The sequence below is a fragment of the Andrena cerasifolii genome, chromosome 1 (assembly GCF_050908995.1).
Source record: "Andrena cerasifolii isolate SP2316 chromosome 1, iyAndCera1_principal, whole genome shotgun sequence".
Classification (NCBI taxonomy): Eukaryota; Metazoa; Arthropoda; class Insecta; order Hymenoptera; family Andrenidae; genus Andrena; species Andrena cerasifolii.
Window position 1 is genome coordinate 17,498,145 of NC_135118.1, and position 21,004 is coordinate 17,519,148.

General features: G+C 39.5%; 2 protein-coding genes across 3 annotated transcripts in view; one reads left to right on the forward strand and one right to left on the reverse strand.

Annotated features, from left to right (window-relative positions):
• The window catches only part of Unc-13-4a (BAI1 associated protein 3), a 139,364-nt gene extending 121,374 nt beyond the window's left edge, over positions 1 to 17,990 (reverse strand). The window contains exon 1 of the mRNA XM_076810922.1: positions 17,890 to 17,990. The gene's annotated coding sequence lies outside the window, so the exon portion shown is untranslated. The remainder of the gene's footprint in view (positions 1 to 17,889) is intronic.
• A 179-nt stretch (positions 17,991 to 18,169) lies between these two features.
• Positions 18,170 to 20,038, forward strand: LOC143368591 (MAPK regulated corepressor interacting protein 2). 2 transcript variants are annotated; one of them, XM_076811478.1, is made up of 4 exons: positions 18,170 to 18,397; positions 19,353 to 19,465; positions 19,549 to 19,674; positions 19,755 to 20,038. In XM_076811478.1, exons 1-4 carry the CDS (start codon positions 18,393 to 18,395, stop codon positions 19,829 to 19,831), a joined length of 321 nt encoding a protein of 106 aa, XP_076667593.1. In that variant the 5' UTR covers positions 18,170 to 18,392; the 3' UTR covers positions 19,832 to 20,038. The 2 variants fall into 2 exon arrangements, with proteins under 2 accessions (XP_076667593.1, XP_076667603.1); XM_076811488.1 differs by lacking the exon at positions 18,170 to 18,397 and adding an exon at positions 18,827 to 19,011.
• Positions 20,039 to 21,004: the final 966 nt, after the last annotated feature.

A 21,004-nucleotide genomic window follows, 5' to 3' on the forward strand; every position in this document is an offset into this window, starting at 1 on the left:
GAAGGCAAATTGTAATTTACTGAGCGGAATTGCGAAATTAGAAGGTGGACAGCAGGGGAGAATTGGATGAATCGGGGTCGCAGAGATTTCATACGTATCTGGACATCTAAGAGGTCCCCGAATCAGATTCACTCAATACATACTGGACTTCGGAGTCAAAGCGGAACGAGAGCAGAGGAGGAAAAGAGGAAGACCGAAAGTTGGATAATGTGTATTTGGTGGAGCTGTTAGGGTACATCGTTTACGTGCTACTCCATCCGTGGCTGAAGCAGATGCTGGCAGTTTGCTCGGCGATCACTATCGAGGCTACGAGAGGCGTTCGAAGGAATTCCCTCTTCCTTGGCAACTTTTGTTCCGGGCCAGAGAGATTCCGTGCAACAGAGGGGCACTTATTGTTAGATCGATGCTCAAGGATTATGGGAGGTCTTTAGAAATGGTTGCTATATTCTGCTCAATTTTGGTAAAGAGACAAATTTCGTAGCAGGACACAGCTAACGTTATTAGGTACATTCGAAATCACAATCTATTCTGTTTGGTGTTTCCATTGTATGCAAAATATAGATGTGTAAAAGGGTGAAGCGATTGTTAGAAAATGATACAGAATTATAACTATTATAACGGAAAGTGGAATCTAACTTCGATCTTAGCACGTATTTTAAAATGTATTACGTCTGGAATAGAGCTGTAATTCTTCGAAGAATCGAATAAATCAAATAATTTTGACTACGAATAATTTCTCCGAATATTCGAATAATCAGGAGTATTCAAATAATTAAGAGCATTCGAGTATTCGAATAATCAGGAGTATTCAAATAATTAAGAATAGTGGAATATTCGAATAATCAGGAGTATTCAGAATATTCGAATATTCGAATAATCAGGAGTATTCAAATAATTCAGAATATTCGAATATTCGAATAATCAGGAGTATTCAAATAATTAAGAATACTCGAATATTCGAATAATAAATTTAGAGAAATAACGTTATAGTAACGGGGGAAGAAATAAAAATATTATAGTTCCTTAAAATCGTTTATGGGTTGTTAGCTCCCCAGAAAAAACTCTGCTTATACTGTTTGCCATCCGCTTATGGTGGGGCACGGGTAGGCCTAGAGGAGGGGGCCCTTGGCCTACTCAGTCGGGATTGTCCACTCATTATTATTAGAATAATAATACTAATTAATAACTGATGTTTCCATTTCAAAATGTATAAATTCATCAAAGATTAATAAAGTTCTAGATTTGTTTTTGAAAAACAAATAATTATTGTAAATGCCAATATGAAAAGAGTTTCACGATAGAGTGTGAAAAAATATTTCATGTTCACATACCAATTCGGTACAATCGTGCGATAGTATTCGAATACTCCTGATTATTCGATTATTTGAATATTCGAATCTCAAATGCAAATTATCTGGTATTCGAATATCCAAATATTCGGAGTGATCGAATACTGAGATTATTCGAGTATTCGTAGTCTCGAACATAACCGAGGAAGAATTACGGAAAACCAAAGGCTTACGAAAGAGGGGAGTATTAAGTTGTGTTGGCTTTGCACTATCTATGCAAACGAGATGTCGAATGTAATATATCTATATTAAATTCGGAATGTTACCACAGTAGGTATGCTTATAGAGACGCACCTAAATAGTACAGTTTGCTGACTTCGAAGCTTACGAGATGGGGGCGCAATCGTTTATTAAACTGCCGCGGGCCAATCGGCGTATAAAATTTCAGCTAAGCTCCAAGCAAAACCTGATGTAATTAGGGTCGTATTCAGCTCTGCCGAAGGTATAGAACCTACAACGGGCTACGTGAAAACGTGGACCGTAGTCGGCCAATTTTCAATCGTCGAAACGTCGAACTCCGCAGCGATAAATCGGCTGCATCCTTCGCGATATTATATCGTATTCATTTCACTTCTATTCAACGCTTTATTCCGTGTACAATGAAATTCGCAATCACATCGTTCGTTCGAACGTACCGCTTGTTCGGAGATTAAATTTTTATGACTACGCCCAAGCCTTTATCTTACTCGAAAGGCGCGAGTATAGTTTAATAAAAACAGAATATAGAAAATATGGAAAAACCGACAAGAAATCAAATAAATATTTAAGAAAAAATTGGACACCGTGTGCCGAGGTCTGAAACTCAGGAGTTTTAGTCCCTCCGTATGGCATTGTATGCTCCTGAAATCGATTTGTGCGTTTAATGGGGACGCGGCGACACTACGATGCGTTAATGAAATCGAAATATCGATTTCGTTGTAAATGATTTCACGAGTACAGATAGCGGGAGTTGAGCATGCGGGCGCCACAGAGGACAATGGGAATCTTTATTTAACGATCGTTTAACTTCCAATAGAAAGCTCTTCTATTGTTTCCACGGTTGGGTGTTCCCAGTGTTGCCCTCGTTGTTAGTTCACTTACTGAATCGTAAACTTCATAGCCATCTTTTGTTTAAACGGTAAACACCGTGGATAAAACATGAAAAATTCCGTGCTTTTTCGCAATCGAGTTCACCGTATCGACCCATTCGCATCGAAAGTGCTTCCGAATGGTAGCAGAGAGAATACAAGGTATTTAAATTTCTCTCCTTCACCTCTTTTGGCTGATAAATGATTGTGAAACTTAATTCTAAAATCTGACGGAAACAACTTAGAATGATGTATAGTAGCTTCTAATTATTCCCTCATCAATTGTCACTGTTACCATTATTTCTTTATATTGTTTATGGTGCTCGAATTGTCTCACTTTGCTCCCTTGCATCTTATTCCTTTCTGTCCATGTAATTTTCAAATGCAATTTGCCTAGAAAATGTCGCCCAACAGAGACAGCGTAACGTGTATGATCTATTACAGGCGACAGTAATAGTTTCACGTTTCGTGAACATTTCAAATGCGAACTCGCCCGACCCATATAACATTTCCCGCATAAAACGTGATACGCGAGATGAATAAACGTAAAGAATCAATCGGCGTATCCTACGCTCCGTTATATAATTTTCACAAATCTTTAGTACTGACAATTTCAAGTTTCGATAGAAACATTTCGACCTAGCTAGAAATTTTGTGTTCCCGATAGTTCTAATATTTAAGGAGAGTTCTCAGTCGCTCTCATACTTTCAAATTTTATTCGCTCGAACCCCGCCAGTTTTCGCAGTAAAACGGTATTACCGAAGATTTAAAGGGATGCTGCTCGCTTTCGTTCCCGAGGAATTTTTAAACGAGCGTTTCGCACCGACTGCGAGATCGCGATGCAGTAATAACACCTGCAAAAGATTCATGGAAACGAAACTTCTGAGCGCATAACCCGTTACCCTCGAGAGGCGAGCAACTTTCATACTTTTTTAACGAGATTCTGTTGCGGCGACGAAACCTTGAAGTTCGAGATCTGAGGGAAGTTGTCAATGGTGTACCCTCTTCGTTGGAGAATGTTGAATGAGCACTTACACGTTTCCATTTTTATTGCCATTTTATGCGATTCGGAAGAGGTTGGTGGAAGTTGGAACAAAGTGCCGCTAATCGAAACAGGTAGGAGGAAGGTCTACGCAAGTTGCAACATATTGAAAAGGATCTACAGAATGTGGAACAAGTTAAGAGATCTAAGATCGAGCGAACTGAAATTGGTCTACGCGCGTTGCAGTGTGTTTAAATAGAGTCTTTCAAATTCAAGCAACGCAATTCACCCTAATGTTCACGGTGTTCTATGAAAGACGCTCCTCTCCAGTGGCGGATTTAAGGGGTTAGGCCACCTTGGACAAAAAACCAAAGTTTTATTTTCTACGTCACTAAATCTAGAGAAGTACGTAGCGGTTTTGCGATATCTTGAATATATTCTCTGCAATTGATACTTTTATAAAAAAAATAGCACTTTTTCTCCTCGTGGTCACCATTTCGAGACAAATTAATATTTCTGGATTTCCCTACGTACTTCGCTAGATTTAGGCATGTAGAAAATAAAACTTTTTGGTATTTTGTTCTAGGTTGAACGGTATAGCCGTGAGATTGAACATCGTGGTAAACGTCGCTCCTCAAAATCTTGCGTATCACGGCTCTACCGCCGCCATTTTGCAGGGAAAAAAATACGATTTTGTCCGGCGAGAGTTGTACAATAACAGGCTTAATATTAAATTTTCTGTTTATGTCATTATCTTCCTAAAAAAAATGCCGAAAGTGGCTGCAATTTTGCTCCGTCCAAGGTCTGGGTTTTCCCTTAAGAAAAAAAGCACAGGTGGCAAGCGTTCCGAGGAGCCCATTTTTCGGGAAAAATTAACAAGTAGTTTACTAAAAACGGGCTAAGTATAGTAGTTTGAAAAAATATGTAGTGTTTGACTACCTATAACTAGTCATAATTTTGTTTGGAGATGGGGCCCTGGGGGGCCCTCAGTGCAGGGGCCCAGGTGGCAACTGCTCATTAGCCGCCCTGTTAAATCCGCCACTGGTCCTCTCCATGGGTTTCAAGCGTGTCTCGCAAGAACGTGGCAGCGTCCTGAGCGCAACCTGTGACGATCAAAGTGTGAAATCACGAGGGTAGATGTATTTTTCAGAGGCCAAAGTTCCCCGAGAACGCGGCAAGTTCAAACCGTCAGCGCGGTTTGAATTTACTTTAAACCATTTAAATCGCTTCGTCGTTTGGCTGAAAGGCGACGAAGGGCTGCGATAGAACGGCGGAGCGTAAATTTATATTCTCTTCCAAGCGAACACGTCGCAACCCCGAAGGCGGGCCGAACTGAATTCTAAGAGGAGCAGCGTACAAGACGTGGTAGTCACCCAGGGTAGTGCAAGAATTCTGATCGTTAATATCATTGAACGATTAAAGTCCCTTGTCCTCTTCAGCTCTTTTTCCCCTTTTCGTCTCCTCTCGGCTTATCGTCTTTCCTCCCTTCGCGCCGTACTCCACGGTGGAAGAATTTTTGTTCTACATACTATCCCGTCGGTTTCAGCCCCGAGTTTCCAGGTCGAGAGATGCCCAACCATTAACGACGATTGTACACCCGTGACATTGGACGAAAGTGTAGCAGTCACTCGTCGGCAATCGGATGAAACCCGCGCAGCCTTCCCCGTCGACGATCCACCTCGCCTTAGCTCATTGATCTTGATACCCGTCACAGGAAACGTGGCCATAAAATCCATACATTACGATTAGATTCGGAGAGAGATTAACAGCCCAAATGATAACTCGCAGTGTGGATCGATGTGCGTTTCTGGAATCTTCAAATGTGACTCGTCAAATTTCCGACTGCTAAAGTAATTTCGACAAGCCTTCGACCACCCTTCGTCAATTATAACGCGACGACGTTGAGCTAGCATTTAAGATTGAATAATGTAAAGCATATTCATCTTTAAGCCAAAGATACCGGAATATCACCGGTATACTGCTGACGCCATAAACCGTGCCATGGTGGAGGTCAATCAGTGCCTCGCGGATATAGATTTGTTCTCTATATCTCAAAATTCATTTCGGAATCAATTGTTTGACCAACTTTTATTAAAATATTTCAACCTCTCTGTAGCGTTTTATTGTTTTGTAGTATGCAGACGGTTTAATCTTACTTGTATTTACCTGTATATTATGTACTCTAAAGGGTTTTTCCCGTATATAATAATAATAATAATAATAATAATAATAATAATAATAATAATAATAATATTGTATATTTTCTGAAATACAAGTGTGGAATTCAGACGATTTTGCCCATTTATAGAATTGCCAACGCTTTATCAAATGTATTCGTTTTAAGATGGCAGATGGTTCAATACAGCAGTTAATCAAACTTAGAAGCGGAAGTAGGTGGTCACTTTGAAAGTAACTGGAACTTTTCACGAATATACGATCGTGCTTAGAATGTTTCAGAATCGGTAACTGTAACTTATACTGGATCTCGTTGCAACTTTTACTGTTTGTCTGTGTTAAGCAATAACGATAACACGTAGTAAGAAGGAATTACGAGGATCGTGTTAAGTTTGAGAAACTGCGCACCTAACAATACGAAATTTATGAAATATATCCTACTTTTTCTATGCCTCGATAAATTCTGATAACAGCAATTTTAGAGGCAAAACTAAATATCTGACATTAGGAAATTAGAGATAGTGGAGTCTGTGAATTGTAAAAGATACGACTTTAATCATAAAAAGAAGTCATTTCCCTGATAAGGCAAAGTAATCTTTGCAATTTGCCTTTCCTTTCTCGAGAGAAAATCTAATTTCGAATTTCTTTTACGCGCGCCGAAAGCAGCGTAAAACCCGTCGTACAGTTCACCGAATCCTATTATACTATTTTGTCATGCTTTCCCCTCCGCCTTCATTCACCGTTTCAATGGTTCCAGTCTTGCGTTCTTCAAGACCACCAAACCGCTAGCGGAAATTTATTTTTCCCCGTCTATCCCTGTCAGGCTGTCTACGCTTCGAACCAGCACCGAATTCCGTGTACAACAGAAGAGAGAAACGCGTCTCAAAAGGCACTCGTTCTTCCAGTTTACGCGCGAGGGTGGAAGTGTGGAACGACATCGACATTGTGAGACAAAATTGTCTGGTCCAAAATAAAGATAAATACCTCTGGTCTATTTTAAAAATTGCTTAACCTGAAACTTATCATTGCTGCGACTAATATTTTAAATTGATAGCGTATTAAAATGTACCTTGCATAAACAAATAACGAAACGGAAAATAGTGAAGTTAGGGAAATTCAGTTGTCAAGAACACGCACGATCGAGTTTCTCCCATGGGTTGGTAATTATTTGGTCAACGTCATTTTAATACGCAAACCACGCGTCGCCATTCGCGCAGAAATTGATCTGAGATTAGATCGGAACTTAACAATGGTGTATTGTTGATTCAGCGACACAGATTGATCTCAACGAAACTTAAATTGGATTAAATTTCTAACGAACTCCCTTACCTAGCTACCTCGCATCAAGAATTGAAGTAAAGCGGCGAGGAGCGTTGCAATTAATATAACAATGTTCACTGTCCACGTTTTTCCGACTAATTACACCCAATTATTACATTCACGATTTTTCTATTGTCGTACAATTGAACCTCGCGAAAGACAGCCCTTTGGGATTGAAAGTTGATTAGCTTTACTTGCATGGTTGAATTGCTGAATACACTATCACTCGTTTCAAATGGAAAAATGTTATTCAAAATGTGTACGAATATTTCTGGGATACATAATTCATTACGAATGAACAAATATTCATGTGACGATCAACGATTTGGGAATCAATTATACACCGAATCTTATCTCTTCATCCCGGCTCGTTTAAGTTTCGTCTCTCTGTTTGCATGGTATTCAAGATTAATTAACTAGATACTGGTCGCTGGAATCGATCAAAGCGACACGCCCCACGAGTTAGTAACTCAAATGGATCTGATTCAGGAAGCAAAGTCTAGGAAATCATTATTATAACCACCAAATTCTATCAAAACAACTTAACAGAACAAATATTGAGCAAGAATAGAATTCTTAGCAAAATATTTGAAGCTCAGCGTGCAAAGACATTAAAGTTCTCTTAAGGAACGGCCAATACTTGGGGAAACTGTAAACAGAGTCACATCGAGAAAGGATATGGGATCCTGTGGACATAGGGATAAACACGGATCATAAACTTATTCAGAGCACGTAGTTGCAAAAAATTTGCATAACCAGAGCACCATAGACTCCGCAACTGTATGGATCTACTAAAGGAAATACACTATATACAGTAAGTAGTGGCAGAATTACCATCAGTTTGAATCTTTCTTATTTCTTGTCGCCCCTCAGGATATTAATCGATAGCAGCATCGATAAGAACATCACTGAACACATATTTACGTATCAATAAAATATACTAAATACACTAACTCCTACTCTCTCCTCTTTCAGATGTTCGTGTAAATCTTTTCCGCTGCTTCACCCGTTATAATATTAAATTTCTCACTTGGCGGTCTGGTCAGTATGTCCTGTCTCCTTTCTTTTATTAATTTTCCGCATTAAGTTAAGCCTAGGTAAAGTTATCGTCTTAGGTTAAATTGAAAAACAGTCCCTGACTGAACTTCGCCTTTGCTGTTGTCTTTGTTTACTTTCATTTCCTTGTTTTTTGCTTGTGTTGTGCAATAAAGACGTTTAATAATAATAATATGTCACTCCCTTAATTCATTTGTTCATAGACCCTAATAGTTTACGAATACCTTAAATTCCTCAACTTAGGCGAATCATCCTGTGTTAGGGCGAGTGTCGTGCCAAGAAGAAGTGTCGTTCCATGGATGATTAGCGCAGAGTTTGAATACGCAGAAGGGTTGCTCTGCCAGGGAAGAACAGCGTAATCCCTTCGACCGACATTTCCACGTACTCGACTTTCAGTAATCGACAGGAGATTCTGGGATCTATTGGGGGGGGGGGGACACCCCCACGATTTAATCGCGACACCCGGGAGCCTCGTTTCATCCCCTCGCACACCGTTCAACCCTAGACACGAGCGACCCTTTACGCCGCAAAAAAGCCGCACGGCCATTTCGATCGGACCACGGACCCTTTCAGAATAAATTCTTATCGGGCGCAGCTTTGAATTTTTCAGATAACCGCGAAACGGAGATAAGATCCGTGAAATAATTCGTCGTAAGCGTCAATGGCTACTCACGGAATTGGACGAACGGATCGACAATGTTACGTTCCCGACACGGTCGATCTTCTTCCGTGGAAAGTGCTGGCTGATCTGGTTGATACAGCATTGATAGGCTTCGCGGGATTCCTGACAGAGCAGTTGTGTTCCTGGACAGGCTGGATAGGCGATATAAATTGAATGTACAGTGAAGTTTAATAAATAATTAACAAATGGTTCTTAACGTCCGAATTGTATTGGCAGTCGTTAGATTGGTAAGGAAGGAAACGGTGTGAATTAGCTTTCGTTGCATACTTCTTAAAGTGCAAGTGGCTGGAAACACTGGCAGTGCGGATTTAACAAAGTTTGAGGTAACAGAATACAATACGTGGTAGTGTGAAACGTGCTGTGAATACAGAAGCAACTGGAAATTATTAACTACTTGTCCTTGTATTCCCCACTAGAGTTCTCAGTTAATCGATAAGTAGCGCCGTGTCCCTAACGCAATATTTACGCCGCTGTCTGTTCTAATTATGGAAATGAACAGCTATAATTAGTGCGACCGGTGTAAGTGTCGATATGCACGCACCAATGTCAATGTGTATATGTATAAATTCTAGCTGCTTCTTCCATCTAATCGTGAATAATTTTTTTATAATTGGAAATAATAAGAAACGATTCATAAACATAGTTTAAGAAATTCCTGTGCGTCTTTTAAAACCTGTACATAGGTATCTTAGAATAAAAGATTCAATAAGATAGAAATTAAAGGAAAGTTGGATAAAATAACACTTTCGGAATTGAAAGTTTATACTACCCCATTCAATTGATGGAAAATTTCCAAAGTAAACATTAAAACGGAATGCTGGCGAAATTTTGTTGAATGTAAAAGTAAAATCGACATAATAGAAACTTAGTGTACATAAGAAAGTTGCACCGCTGTTATAAAAATATGAGGCACTCGCACCGAGTAGCTATGTTATTTCAGCAAAGAATTTCGTTGACGTCAAACAGTTATTATATTCGATTGAACGGTCGAACAGTTTATAAAAATAATATTGCTGAGGGCAGAAATAATTTCCTATTTTTGTATTTCCTCGCTATCCTATCCATAAAAGTTTATCCATAAACAATTCATTATTTTAACCCCGCGGTCTCTTCATTTGCTTCAGAATTTCACTTTCGTCGTGAATAATACGAAGGAAAATTTCGCTAGCGACGAGGAAATACGCAGAATATTTGACCACGAATTTCCAGCAGTCCGGCTATTGAAATTCTGCTCGACCTTCGAGTTCGCTGGCCGGAAGAAGCACTTCGATGTCTTTTTTCCTTATCTTCTGCACGGATGGAAATCTGACGTTCAAGAGGCAACAGAGGAAAAATGGTAAAAATATTTCGTAGCACGAACGGATTTCTGTTCGCGGCTACTTCCCTAAGGATTTCCCCGTTTCCCGCCGCGTACTATTTGCCGTTCGAGAATCTTGCATTTTCTAATTGACTCGATATCAAAAATACGATCGTAGAAACATCTCTCTTCTTTGACAATAATTCTGCTGCGCGAGGCATTCTGCTGTACCTACTACATGTCCCCTTCAACCGTTGTTATTTCGTTAATGTTTAACCTAGTGGTATTCTTTGTGGGGAACAATACCTGTACCTCGCAGGGAATATATTTTGAAAAGCTCTGCTGTTCAGCATAGCCTCCGGTCTGGTTTCCTAATAAACTCGAACAGGTATTGCATGAAACAAAAGCACATTTCAGCGCACACACTGAGTAGCCTGCTGCTTTCTCCACATATATAAATAAAATCTACGGAAAATCCTGAACGTGACTTTTATGTATGCCGATAAAAGAATCACAGCGACACAGGATTCGATTAAATTGATTCAAAATAATATTATCATATATCATTCCTGTTCCAACAAATCTCAGAAGCTATGAATTAAATGGAAACATGACTGACAGTCGAACGTGCAATTAGTAATTTCTTCAATAATTGCATAGGTACGTACACAAAATTGTAAGAATCGAAAGCATCGCAACTTTTTTGTCACCGGTACACAGCGTTTTGCGTGGCAAAACGTTCGATGCGGTTTCTTGCGGGTATCAGGAACGTTAATGAAATTCGTTCTCCGTGCTTTCACATTACTTGTGCATTAATTAGCGTTAAGAGCACGACTCGCCGAGGCTGGCGGACTTCTTAATGGCTGAAAAAGCTTTCAGCGGGGGAACGTGACAAATAAGTGAAACTCTGAAAAAGGAAGAAAAAGCGAAGGAACGAAGGAGAGGAATTTTTCGTCCACGAGGGAACCTCCAGGAACAGGATCCTCTTAGCAATTTGATTCGATGAAATTAAGTGGCCCTTTTTGACGGAACCCAGGGAGATAAAACGCGTGAGATTCTAGGGGGTAAGAATGAAATTCCGTGATATAAGCACCGACGATACCTTTCGCCTCGCAAATGCAATCTCTTTGCCTCGGGAAAGTATGGTTATTCTTGCATGACAATACACCCTTTCCTTTGCCACGGCAGAGAATGCCGGGCCGTCGAAAAGACAATCCAAGGGAAGAATGTCCCTTTGTGAAACCATAAGCTTCATAAATACCTACTCTTACCCTGAACAATGGAACCGAGTCTTATTAAAATTTCTATTTAATATCACGTAATCAAAGTAGAGACCGACTAATTCACCTAGAAATGTGAAAAATTTCGACAGCTCGAGAACACAAAGGTGGTACATGTCGTTTGCGATATTTGTATTTCATGCTTCCCGTATGGCCCTGGGCAGAGATAAATGTTGCCAATTTTGATACTCGAGATGAGAAGTGATGTTTTTACTTTTTCTTGATATCTGTGTTTAGAGCGTGGAACAAGAGGGAAATGGTGGCTACAGGGAAAGGAGTAGGAGGAACAAAGCGAAACAAGGTTGAAGAGAGTACAAAAGGAAGATAGTGAAAAAAAAAGAGGAGATAGAGAGAGACAGATCGAAAAGATGCGAGGGTAGAACATGTATCGGAAATCGATGTTCGCACGCCTGTTGCCACAATATGTACCTCCGCATTTGTTTGATTTCATGAAACGATGAATGTATTGCAAACGCATGCGTGTGCAACACTCGAGGCAGTTTCTACAGGATTTAGTGGCCGTTCTACGAATTACCCAAGGTAATTCGATTTTGAAATTCGACGACGCAGAAATTCGTATCGTTGAACACACATCCCATTCGCGAGTGCATATATTTACTTGTATTTATAGAAAATTCCACGCTGCTGCGCCCAGAGTATTCTACACAGCATATTCGGCATTAAACTCTGTATTAATTATATATTATATTACATCTATAACTGCATCCGTGTGTGAGTACTGTTACATAATAGTAGATTAATCCACTCCGTAACTAATTTCCTATACCGTGACCACAATTCCGAAACCACGCATAAGCAAATCCCGCTAAATTACGGAGGACTGCTGTAAATTGACGTAGATGCACAGAGACTGGTAGATATGAGAAAGTTTTGGAGATTAAACAGTTCTAGAGAGATTAGGGAACGTCCATTTCCTCTGCTCGAAAAACGGTGCGCATCTTTTATGGAATCTATTAGTAATTTGTAGGATCTGTCTAGAATTCTATGGAGACTGCGATCTTAGACTGACGCTTCTGCGAGTATTTTCATAAGCCTCCCGGTAGCTTCTACCAAATTTTCGTTACAACGTTACTGCTTTCGTAGGTATTTGTCGCAATTTCGCGACGATCGCTGACGTATCGACGTGTGAAATGTCAATAATTCCGCATGAACATTTCATGCTGCATTACATCGAGTTTGGCCACACGCGACCGACCAAATCAAGCGAAGGTAATCCCACGGTGGTAATCCACGATAAATTATTTCGGGCAAAAGGAACCGCAAACCGCTATCATCAACTACCACGAATTTATTCTAACGAACAAGTTCGCCACGAACTACAATGGAATCCAGCCGTATGAAGTACTGATATCCAACGATCACGAGGCAAACATTTTCTAAATTAAATTACGCGGTAAATTGTATTATATACTTCGTTGCTATGTCGCGGCAAGGTCTGTAATAGGGCAGCGAACTCTGTGCACACAGTATTACGATCAATTGCATCGATATTACAAATCAAACATTTATTACGTCCATTAACCTTCTTAATTATACTCGTTGAATAAATAGTGAACTGTATTATTTCTAACTACCCTTTCGTATGTCGAAATTACGAAGGAATTAAGATATTCGTAACGATGATGAGTGGGTGATTAATTTATCGAATATTTTAGAGATAGGTAGGGCAGACGCACCACCTGTGGCCACCTTAAGGTATTGTACCAGTTTTGGCCACTTCTTAAAAGGTGTAATATTCTTTCGTGTAAGCAATAAATATAACTTTATATTTCTGGCGGTATACTAAACAAAATATTTACGATGTGAAATTCTCCACATAATAATAATCTGCAAGCAGTTTAAAAATAAGATGATTATGGTACACGCCTACCCTACATGTAGCTAACTTCTGTGAATGAATATTTGGAGAAGAATTCGTTTGTCAAAAGGTATTACGTAGTTTCTTTCTGTACTTGATTCGGCGATCCGATCAAACTGTCTAAATTTGTGATACATCGTGCTCCATAAAGTTATTCTCCACGGATGAAGTTCCGTCGAACTAATAGAATGCCTAATGGAACTTCCAGTGTAACGAGATGATATTAAACCGCCCGATTATTAGCTTATTACGACGATAATATCACAAATTGTTGCATCAACGAATATCTCAATTTCAGAGGTGAAAGTGCCTTTAAGTAATTATTGAAAATCGGCGCACCGTATAAATAGAAGTATTGGGCTAAAATAACGTGCACGAAAGTGCATCGGCGGCTTTGTTGACGTTCTGCTTCGTTTGATTTCATTAAACGCCACGGAACAGCGTAGTTAGCACTTTATTGATATAATCGATTTTCAAATGCCCGGAAATGAGCCTGTTCACGTGCGCGCGTCCGTTATGGCCTATTTGGGTCAACTGCCTCTTGTACATACTCTTACACAATAACATTTGGCCGATGCCAGTTGAACCTGTTGGGATCATTGTCTTCGAGGATCACGGGGGTTTACGAGTGATGCGGCTTTTCCTGCCAATCCTATGCCAGGCTGTCCCTACGGCACCCCTTCTAGCCAGCGTGGTTTACTGGGCAGCTTGCACTCACCATTTATGCACGTGGAGCGCAAATATTCACTGCTAGTGATCAGACAGGCTCTTTAGAGTCCATCGAATACAGTTTTCGTTTTGTTCGGGAGTAGCCATACCTCTGCCCACATTATTACTATTCAGATGTAGTTCAGAATAGAAACTTTCCCCATCTCGTATTTTCAATTAGAAGCCATTGTCAAATGGAAGAGGCCGTGGTATAGGTTTCCCACCTGTAGGACGTAACTAGAGATATTCAACGGTATCATGTCCGATGTGAATGTTGATGGAATATCACATGTTTGTAGCATATTCATCTCTGTCACCACAAACAGTGGGGGAGAAGCTGAATATTTTAACTTGTCAAATCTGTGTTAGAGATGAATGGAGATACACAAGGAGTTTTCGGTCTTTTTACTGACTCCAGCATATGATTGCTCGCGTATACGATTAGTTAAAGACAGTTAAGGGAGGAAGTATTCCGAAGAAAGATGTATCGCACTTTTCCGGTTCAAAGAACTGAACTAACTACCCACTGTGCCTCGTAAACATTAGCTTCATTTAAGGTTATCGTGATACAATTACGATACCTAGTTTTTCTTCTCGGCGTACGCAATTAGTTCGCATCAGCGCTTCGATTAATTGGCTGGCTTTCATGTCGGATGTGACAGCATGGAGCAGATTGAACAGTCCCGATGAGGAGACAGATTCTACGCAGTAGCTTTAACTAAACCTATCTGACACCGATAATGAATTTCGAGGAACAATGCGAAGAAGCATCTACCCTGCACGACGGTGTTCGGGATTAGTTTTCAACACATAATTGGAAGAACCAACCACGTTTTCAATGTCGCAAGCAAGCTTTCCTTTGTTACTCAGGAATGAACAGAAAGTCACGAAAGTTCAAAGCGTAATACAACGCTTCGTTGTTGAAATATAGTTCCTTACATTTGAAAGAGTTACTAAACTGAAAAATTCAACTTATTTCGTCTATTGGGCGTAATTATTATATTTCGAGAAATTTAGCCATCGAAGATATGTAAACAGGGCCGTTCCTGGCGGGGTGCAGAAGGTTTATTATATGTAAAATTTGTCTAATAAGAATAATAATCAAAACTTTTATGGTGATTAGTAATGATACCATTCCTTTTCTTTTTTATTTTTTTTTTAAATTGTCCAACGCTGATTTTCGAGATAAAAAATCATAAGTACAACCTATTTTCACGAAAATAAACAAAGATCGAAAAATTCAAGGCCCTGCTTTTGTTAAACAAATTCGAAATCGGCAAAATGATGACTTAAACCCCCCCTAATTTCACGAGGACTATAACACATTGCATTTTTAACAAAATCTGCTTGTTCAATCAATTTCTTTTGCATCGTAACTTTTTAAAACTGTGTATAATAAGATACAAAAGTAAACACTGCATATCAAATTCTTAATTAAAGAATATTAAATTAATAAGGGGGCAATATTGTTTTTTGCACCTGGGCGGCCAAATCCCAGGAACAGCTCAGTATGTAGATCTATTTTACCACACCTGCAGGTAAATCGTTCAAGAACTTCACCCGTTACAACTGTCGTTGTTGTTGAGCGCGCAGGAAAGTTGAGAGAACATTTCTATTGAGGTTTTTTCTAACACTACATATTACCGAACCCACGCTCCCGTGATTCGTTCACTTATCCGTTCAATCATTATTTCAGCAGAAATGTTGGAGCATAACTTTCTGTCGATGTTAACAGTACTGTAACATTAATCAAGCCGACATATCTGATCGCTGTCATCTAGGACAAGGGCCGCATAGTTTCGCTATCTCCTGCTGCGCGATCACAAAGGGTGACAGCGACCCTTTTGAAATCGCGCTGAACGTCAGAATTGCAGAAATAGACCGGTAGGCGTGTGGTTAACTGAAAGTGAAACGCACTATATACTAACTGAAGTCGTGGCGATGGTGCCAGCGATATATGGATATATCGAGGCCACGTTATAGTATTGTCAAATATAACCCGACACGCTATCGTATAATTTAACGAGTAATGCCCGAGATAAGAGCGCCACGAGCGTTTTAGATAAATGCCTCAAATGCTTTAAGGGCTATTCGCGTTTTGCCAGGCATTCACTCAAAATAGAGTCAGCGACAGAAGACGTCGGGACTCCGTTTGCACTCGAGATTTATTCGCTTCATTTAACCTAGTTTTAAACACAATGAAACCCTAGATTTGCAATAGACTAATAATAGAAGGATTCCTTAGAGATCTGAACAACGTTTCGTCGAAAGTTCGTGCATCTTTAGAACAGATTGTTCGACAGATTACTTGGTAAATTAAATTTTCAATTATGCACGTTTGTGATCCAGAAGTATTTATTAGTACCCTACGTGCTTGTCACCCTAATTTACAATTGCATAGTCTGTTACTGCTAAGTTGCTGAACCTTTATTTCAAACGATTTAAGGTCACCTAAAGCTGCGAGAGATATTAGGTTGACGTGGTTCAAAACTTTCTTGTAAATGGATACTTGCAAGTTCTACTTTGCATGTTTTGGTTTAAATACTTTATTAATTACATTATTGGGCTTTACGAGGGGGTAGAATGTGAACGGTCAAGAGAAAGCATCGACGGCCGTGACATCTTTTTTAAAAATTCGCCCCAATAACTGTCGTGATACTATATTTACCCCTCGAACTGTACAGGTCTGCCCTCGATTAATTGTCGTGACTTTTAAAGGGGTAGTCACTTTGACATATTCTCTGTTAGATACCTCGCCGTTCGTTTATACAAAACTAGCAAACTACCCCCACGCTTCGTATATTTAGTCATTAAGTCTTAAGTTATAAGTTTGTTCCTGGTTCATTAAATTTTCTTTTACGTCTTTATTCTATATATATGTGTATCTGCTAGCAAAATAACCTCGCACTTCGCTTCGGGCCTAAGAGATATGAAGGACTCCATTAAAACACATTTCACTCCTTTTTACCACCCCCTAGGGGTTGATTAGGGCAAAATCATGAAATTGGTTTTTAGGTATTTGTGTGAGTAACATTTGTAAGTAAAAACCAAGTTGATATCTAATCGCGCCTAATAAATAATAAGGAGTCCAAGAAAACATATTTCACCCCCTTTTTACCCACTTCGGGTTGGAATTTAAAAAAATAATATACCCTCCGAATTTCATGTTTCTAGGGTCAGCGGTTTGAGCTGGGCGGCACTGAATCAGTGACACAACGATTATAAAAGTATATAGAAGAAGATATAATATTGAGAACACGAAGATATTAAATACTCGTCAATGCAATAACATACGAGAGGAAATTAATGAATCATGACTCAAATTTTATCTTCAGAAATTATTTATGAACTACTCTCTTAGGGGGCTAATTGGTGGCACATTTTCAAAAAAGTGTTCTAAATATCAAAATTGGGGGGGTCTCGCATCAAAAAAATTATTTCTGTGGACTTATAATTCTCAGTAGTAATTACAATGAACGTTTAAGATTGAAAAAAAATATCTCCCTCTTCCATAGAGAAGGGATTGTTCCTTTTACTTTTTCTCCTGTTAGAAAAAAAAGAAAAGTAGAATTTTCCAATATTGTAGATCTCTACTTAGATATTCGCTTGCATGGTTGTACACCGCAGCGCACGTGTTATATTCATTTCCATGTAGATGGCGCTGTTTAAATTACGCAACTTTTCAAAATTTTAATTTCGAAACTTTCGATCCACGGTGCCATTAACTATAGATTTTATCACCGAGTCGCCATTCTCGTGACTTGAAAATTACAAATGTTCGTTACAACCACCGAGCATTTCCATTATCAATGGCGGCATCTTCATGATAAATGACACATGAAAGCCCATTTCCCCGAGAACGTGCAATTTTGTTACAATTTTATCGCGTGCTTCGGAAGCTAATGCTGCGTTCGCGTTTGTCGACTTTTTATTCTTTCCAAACTGTATGCGTGTAATTATGTTATTATAGAACTCAATGAATTACGCTTCCCATAAGAAATTACCAGCGCGCGTATTTGCGTAATACATGACGCCATAATGCAATCTTTCCCTCATCAAATGACAAGATTTTATTAACCTATTTAAATACGTACGTAGGGAATGCTCGCCTAAAAAACTGGAGGCTTCTGAAGAAGCACCTTCAGCTGGCGAAAATAAACACGCTCCTTAAGTTGACAATAACTTTTTAACCACTAAATTCTACAAATTACGACGCTCGCAATTCATGACGCGCGATTAAAAACGCGCGACTTACAAATGACTCGCGAAGACTGCCGCACGTCTGCCATCTCGCGGCTGAATTCCTCAACGAACGAGTGCCTCCACTGACTATACTGGATTGTCGCCACTGACACTCTGCGTTACCATCCGAGCCTTACATTCAAGCGAGATCATTGTTGACAGTTCTTCTCGGAGAAAGCTTGCCGCAGCTGTTGTGAGAAACAAACGCTCTCTCTTGTCATACAGTTCCGCGACTTTGGTTTCCTCGATACGTTGGTTCGTTCGCTGGCGTGGGAAGTGATCGTAAAATCCAACCGCAAAGCTGCAATCGCGACAGCGCGTAGCTGCTGAAGGAGTTGGACGGAGAGCAGAGAAAATGAGGTATTTAGCGATGAAAGTTGCCTGCTTCGTTCCCGCGTCTCTACGTTCAATCGTTTCGCTCTAATTTTCGTTGTACGGGATTCGGTTGTCCACTTTCGGCGATCTCGTGCTTATTTCTGGCGGACAGCCAATTCGTCCCGTCGCTGTGAGAATTACAGAAGCAACAGCATTACGTGGATAGAGGGAGAAACGAGCGGGAATGAGAAAAGCATTGGCATTAACTGTCACGCAAAAACCGCCATCTTTACCACGAACGTTCTCCGAAAGTAGGCTTCGCGTTATTAATTATTTCCTGCTCTTTCTGACACGTCCAGCCTTTCATTAACCCCTCGCACATTCCCTCTTCCCCGTAACAATCGTTCGATACTTTGCTTCTCGGAATCTTTCAGGGAGAACGTTCCTGGGAAGATGTGTCAGACACGAATTCTGGGTGTACGTATATGTACGTGAATTCTGACAAGCCCGATAGAGACCCTTGAGTGGCACGATCTAATTAACTATCAATTAACCCCACTTCGTGCAGTTTCTTTTCGTAATCCGTAACCTTCTTACAGATGCATAAACATTTTCTTATATAAGTTTCTACGCATCGGAACATCGAATTGAAATGAAAGGTTATATTTTCTGTTGCGTTTCAATAAAATGGCGTCCCATTCTCTTTCGCTATTCACGCTCTACTCAAGCATTATTGTAATGCACTATCAATGGATTCTAACGAATATCTTTGTTTTGTATCTAGCGCTTGAGTTTCGTCCACGTGTATCGCACGTGTATCATGCCTTCTTTTATCTAGTTAAACATCGACATATGTATCTGTCGTTGCGCGACGCATAATCACGGTCCCTTCGATAGCCGTAAAATCGTTAAATTCTAAAACAGATTCAGCAGGCTATATTTAGGCAGCTTCGTTAGAAGTCGACGATTTTCAGACTGAATATATTTCGCATTTTTGTAGCGGCAGATCACAAATGACGGCGATGAATGGAAAGAGACCATCATCGATTCCGTCGCGACATCAATCCGAAACTATAGCTCAACATTTCGACTTAATTAAATATATCTATGACTGTGAGTATATTGTATTGATTCCTGACGATTCGTTTGTGATTTTTAATGATTCGTTGCGTTACATCGATATTTTGTTGTTGCAGCATGGAATACAGTGTCCAGAGAGCTGGATATGTGCCACAATCAACCTCATAGCAATTCCTCCAATTACAGGAATGGCGCGTCTGTCACGTATTACCAAGAGCGAGAACCGAACCCACAGTTGAAAGGTACAAAGCAATTATGCCGTACGACGTTTGTTGGAATGTATTTGAATCCGAAGCTGTCGATACTACTGGCAATTTTACAGATTTCGAACCTTTCAACCTCGAAGCTTGGTGGGGGCAGCGCGTTGTTCAAAGTATCACTAGGAATGCAAATTCCTAGTGTCAGGCCCAACATGTTGACTACAATCGAACATTCTCAAACAGACATAAGAAACAGAAAAGATAAATCTAAAGCTGCCGAAGAGAAATTCTTTCCTTTTCTAGAAACAATTTATTGTATACTCGGAAGTAAGGGAGGTGAGGAGGATAGAATAGGTATATATAAGTATCTAGCAATCAGTTTTCAATCTTTTTGATAACAAAGGTAGGATTATTAGTGAAGAAACGGACGCGAGACGGAAGAGGGACAGAGAAAGGGAAAGAGCAGGGTTACGGAAGCATACGTACGAGTATGCGATAACATTCCTCCGATCTTTTATCGTATTTTAATGTAATGTCGCCTTTACTTGGATCGTTTCAAACATCATGCTCTTAAAAGTATTTTACGCAGGAATCGAATCTTAGGCCTCTGCTTGTTTCTAGTATTGTCTTTCTAAGATTTGAGAAACAACCACGTGAATAAGTAAGGAACATAGTGCATGCTACAGCTATTTATTTTACTTGTCGAAAACAGAGCAAGTGTAAGTGTAAGAGATAGTTTATTACGAATCAGATTTTCATTGTTACTTAAAGGAAAACGTAGATCAATGATTGCTCGTCTTTTTATCACTTTGTAATTGAAGTTTGGACACAGAACGTTGCATCGAGAATACGCGAGGAACACAAGTTTCATGTGCCTCGATCGTACGAACTATACGAAAGACGGACTGTGAAGATTAACCTATTAAAGGTTTACACATACATGTATTTTTCCACGAATTGCATTTCACATTTTTAATAAATTTTTCCACTTACATGTCTGGTAACGAAATCGCACTTCAATTTAAAGGGACAAGTATCGAGACAATGTATCGAGGTTGCTTGAAATGAAAGTTTACTCATGGACGAGAATATACAATTAGGATGCACCTTCATCTTTGACGAGGAAAAAAGATTGTTACTCAGAATAGTGTGATAATTACTACGATTTTAAATACGATTATATACACATTATTATTATTATTATTATATATATATAAAGATACGTAAATAATGTACATCTATGCGTGTATAGCTATCTTGTAAGATTCGTCTGATAACATTTTTAACAAGTAACAAATAACGACTAATCTCTTTCTAAACACGTGGTTATCTTTACCAATTTCTCCTAGCGGTATTTTTTTTATGTACAATT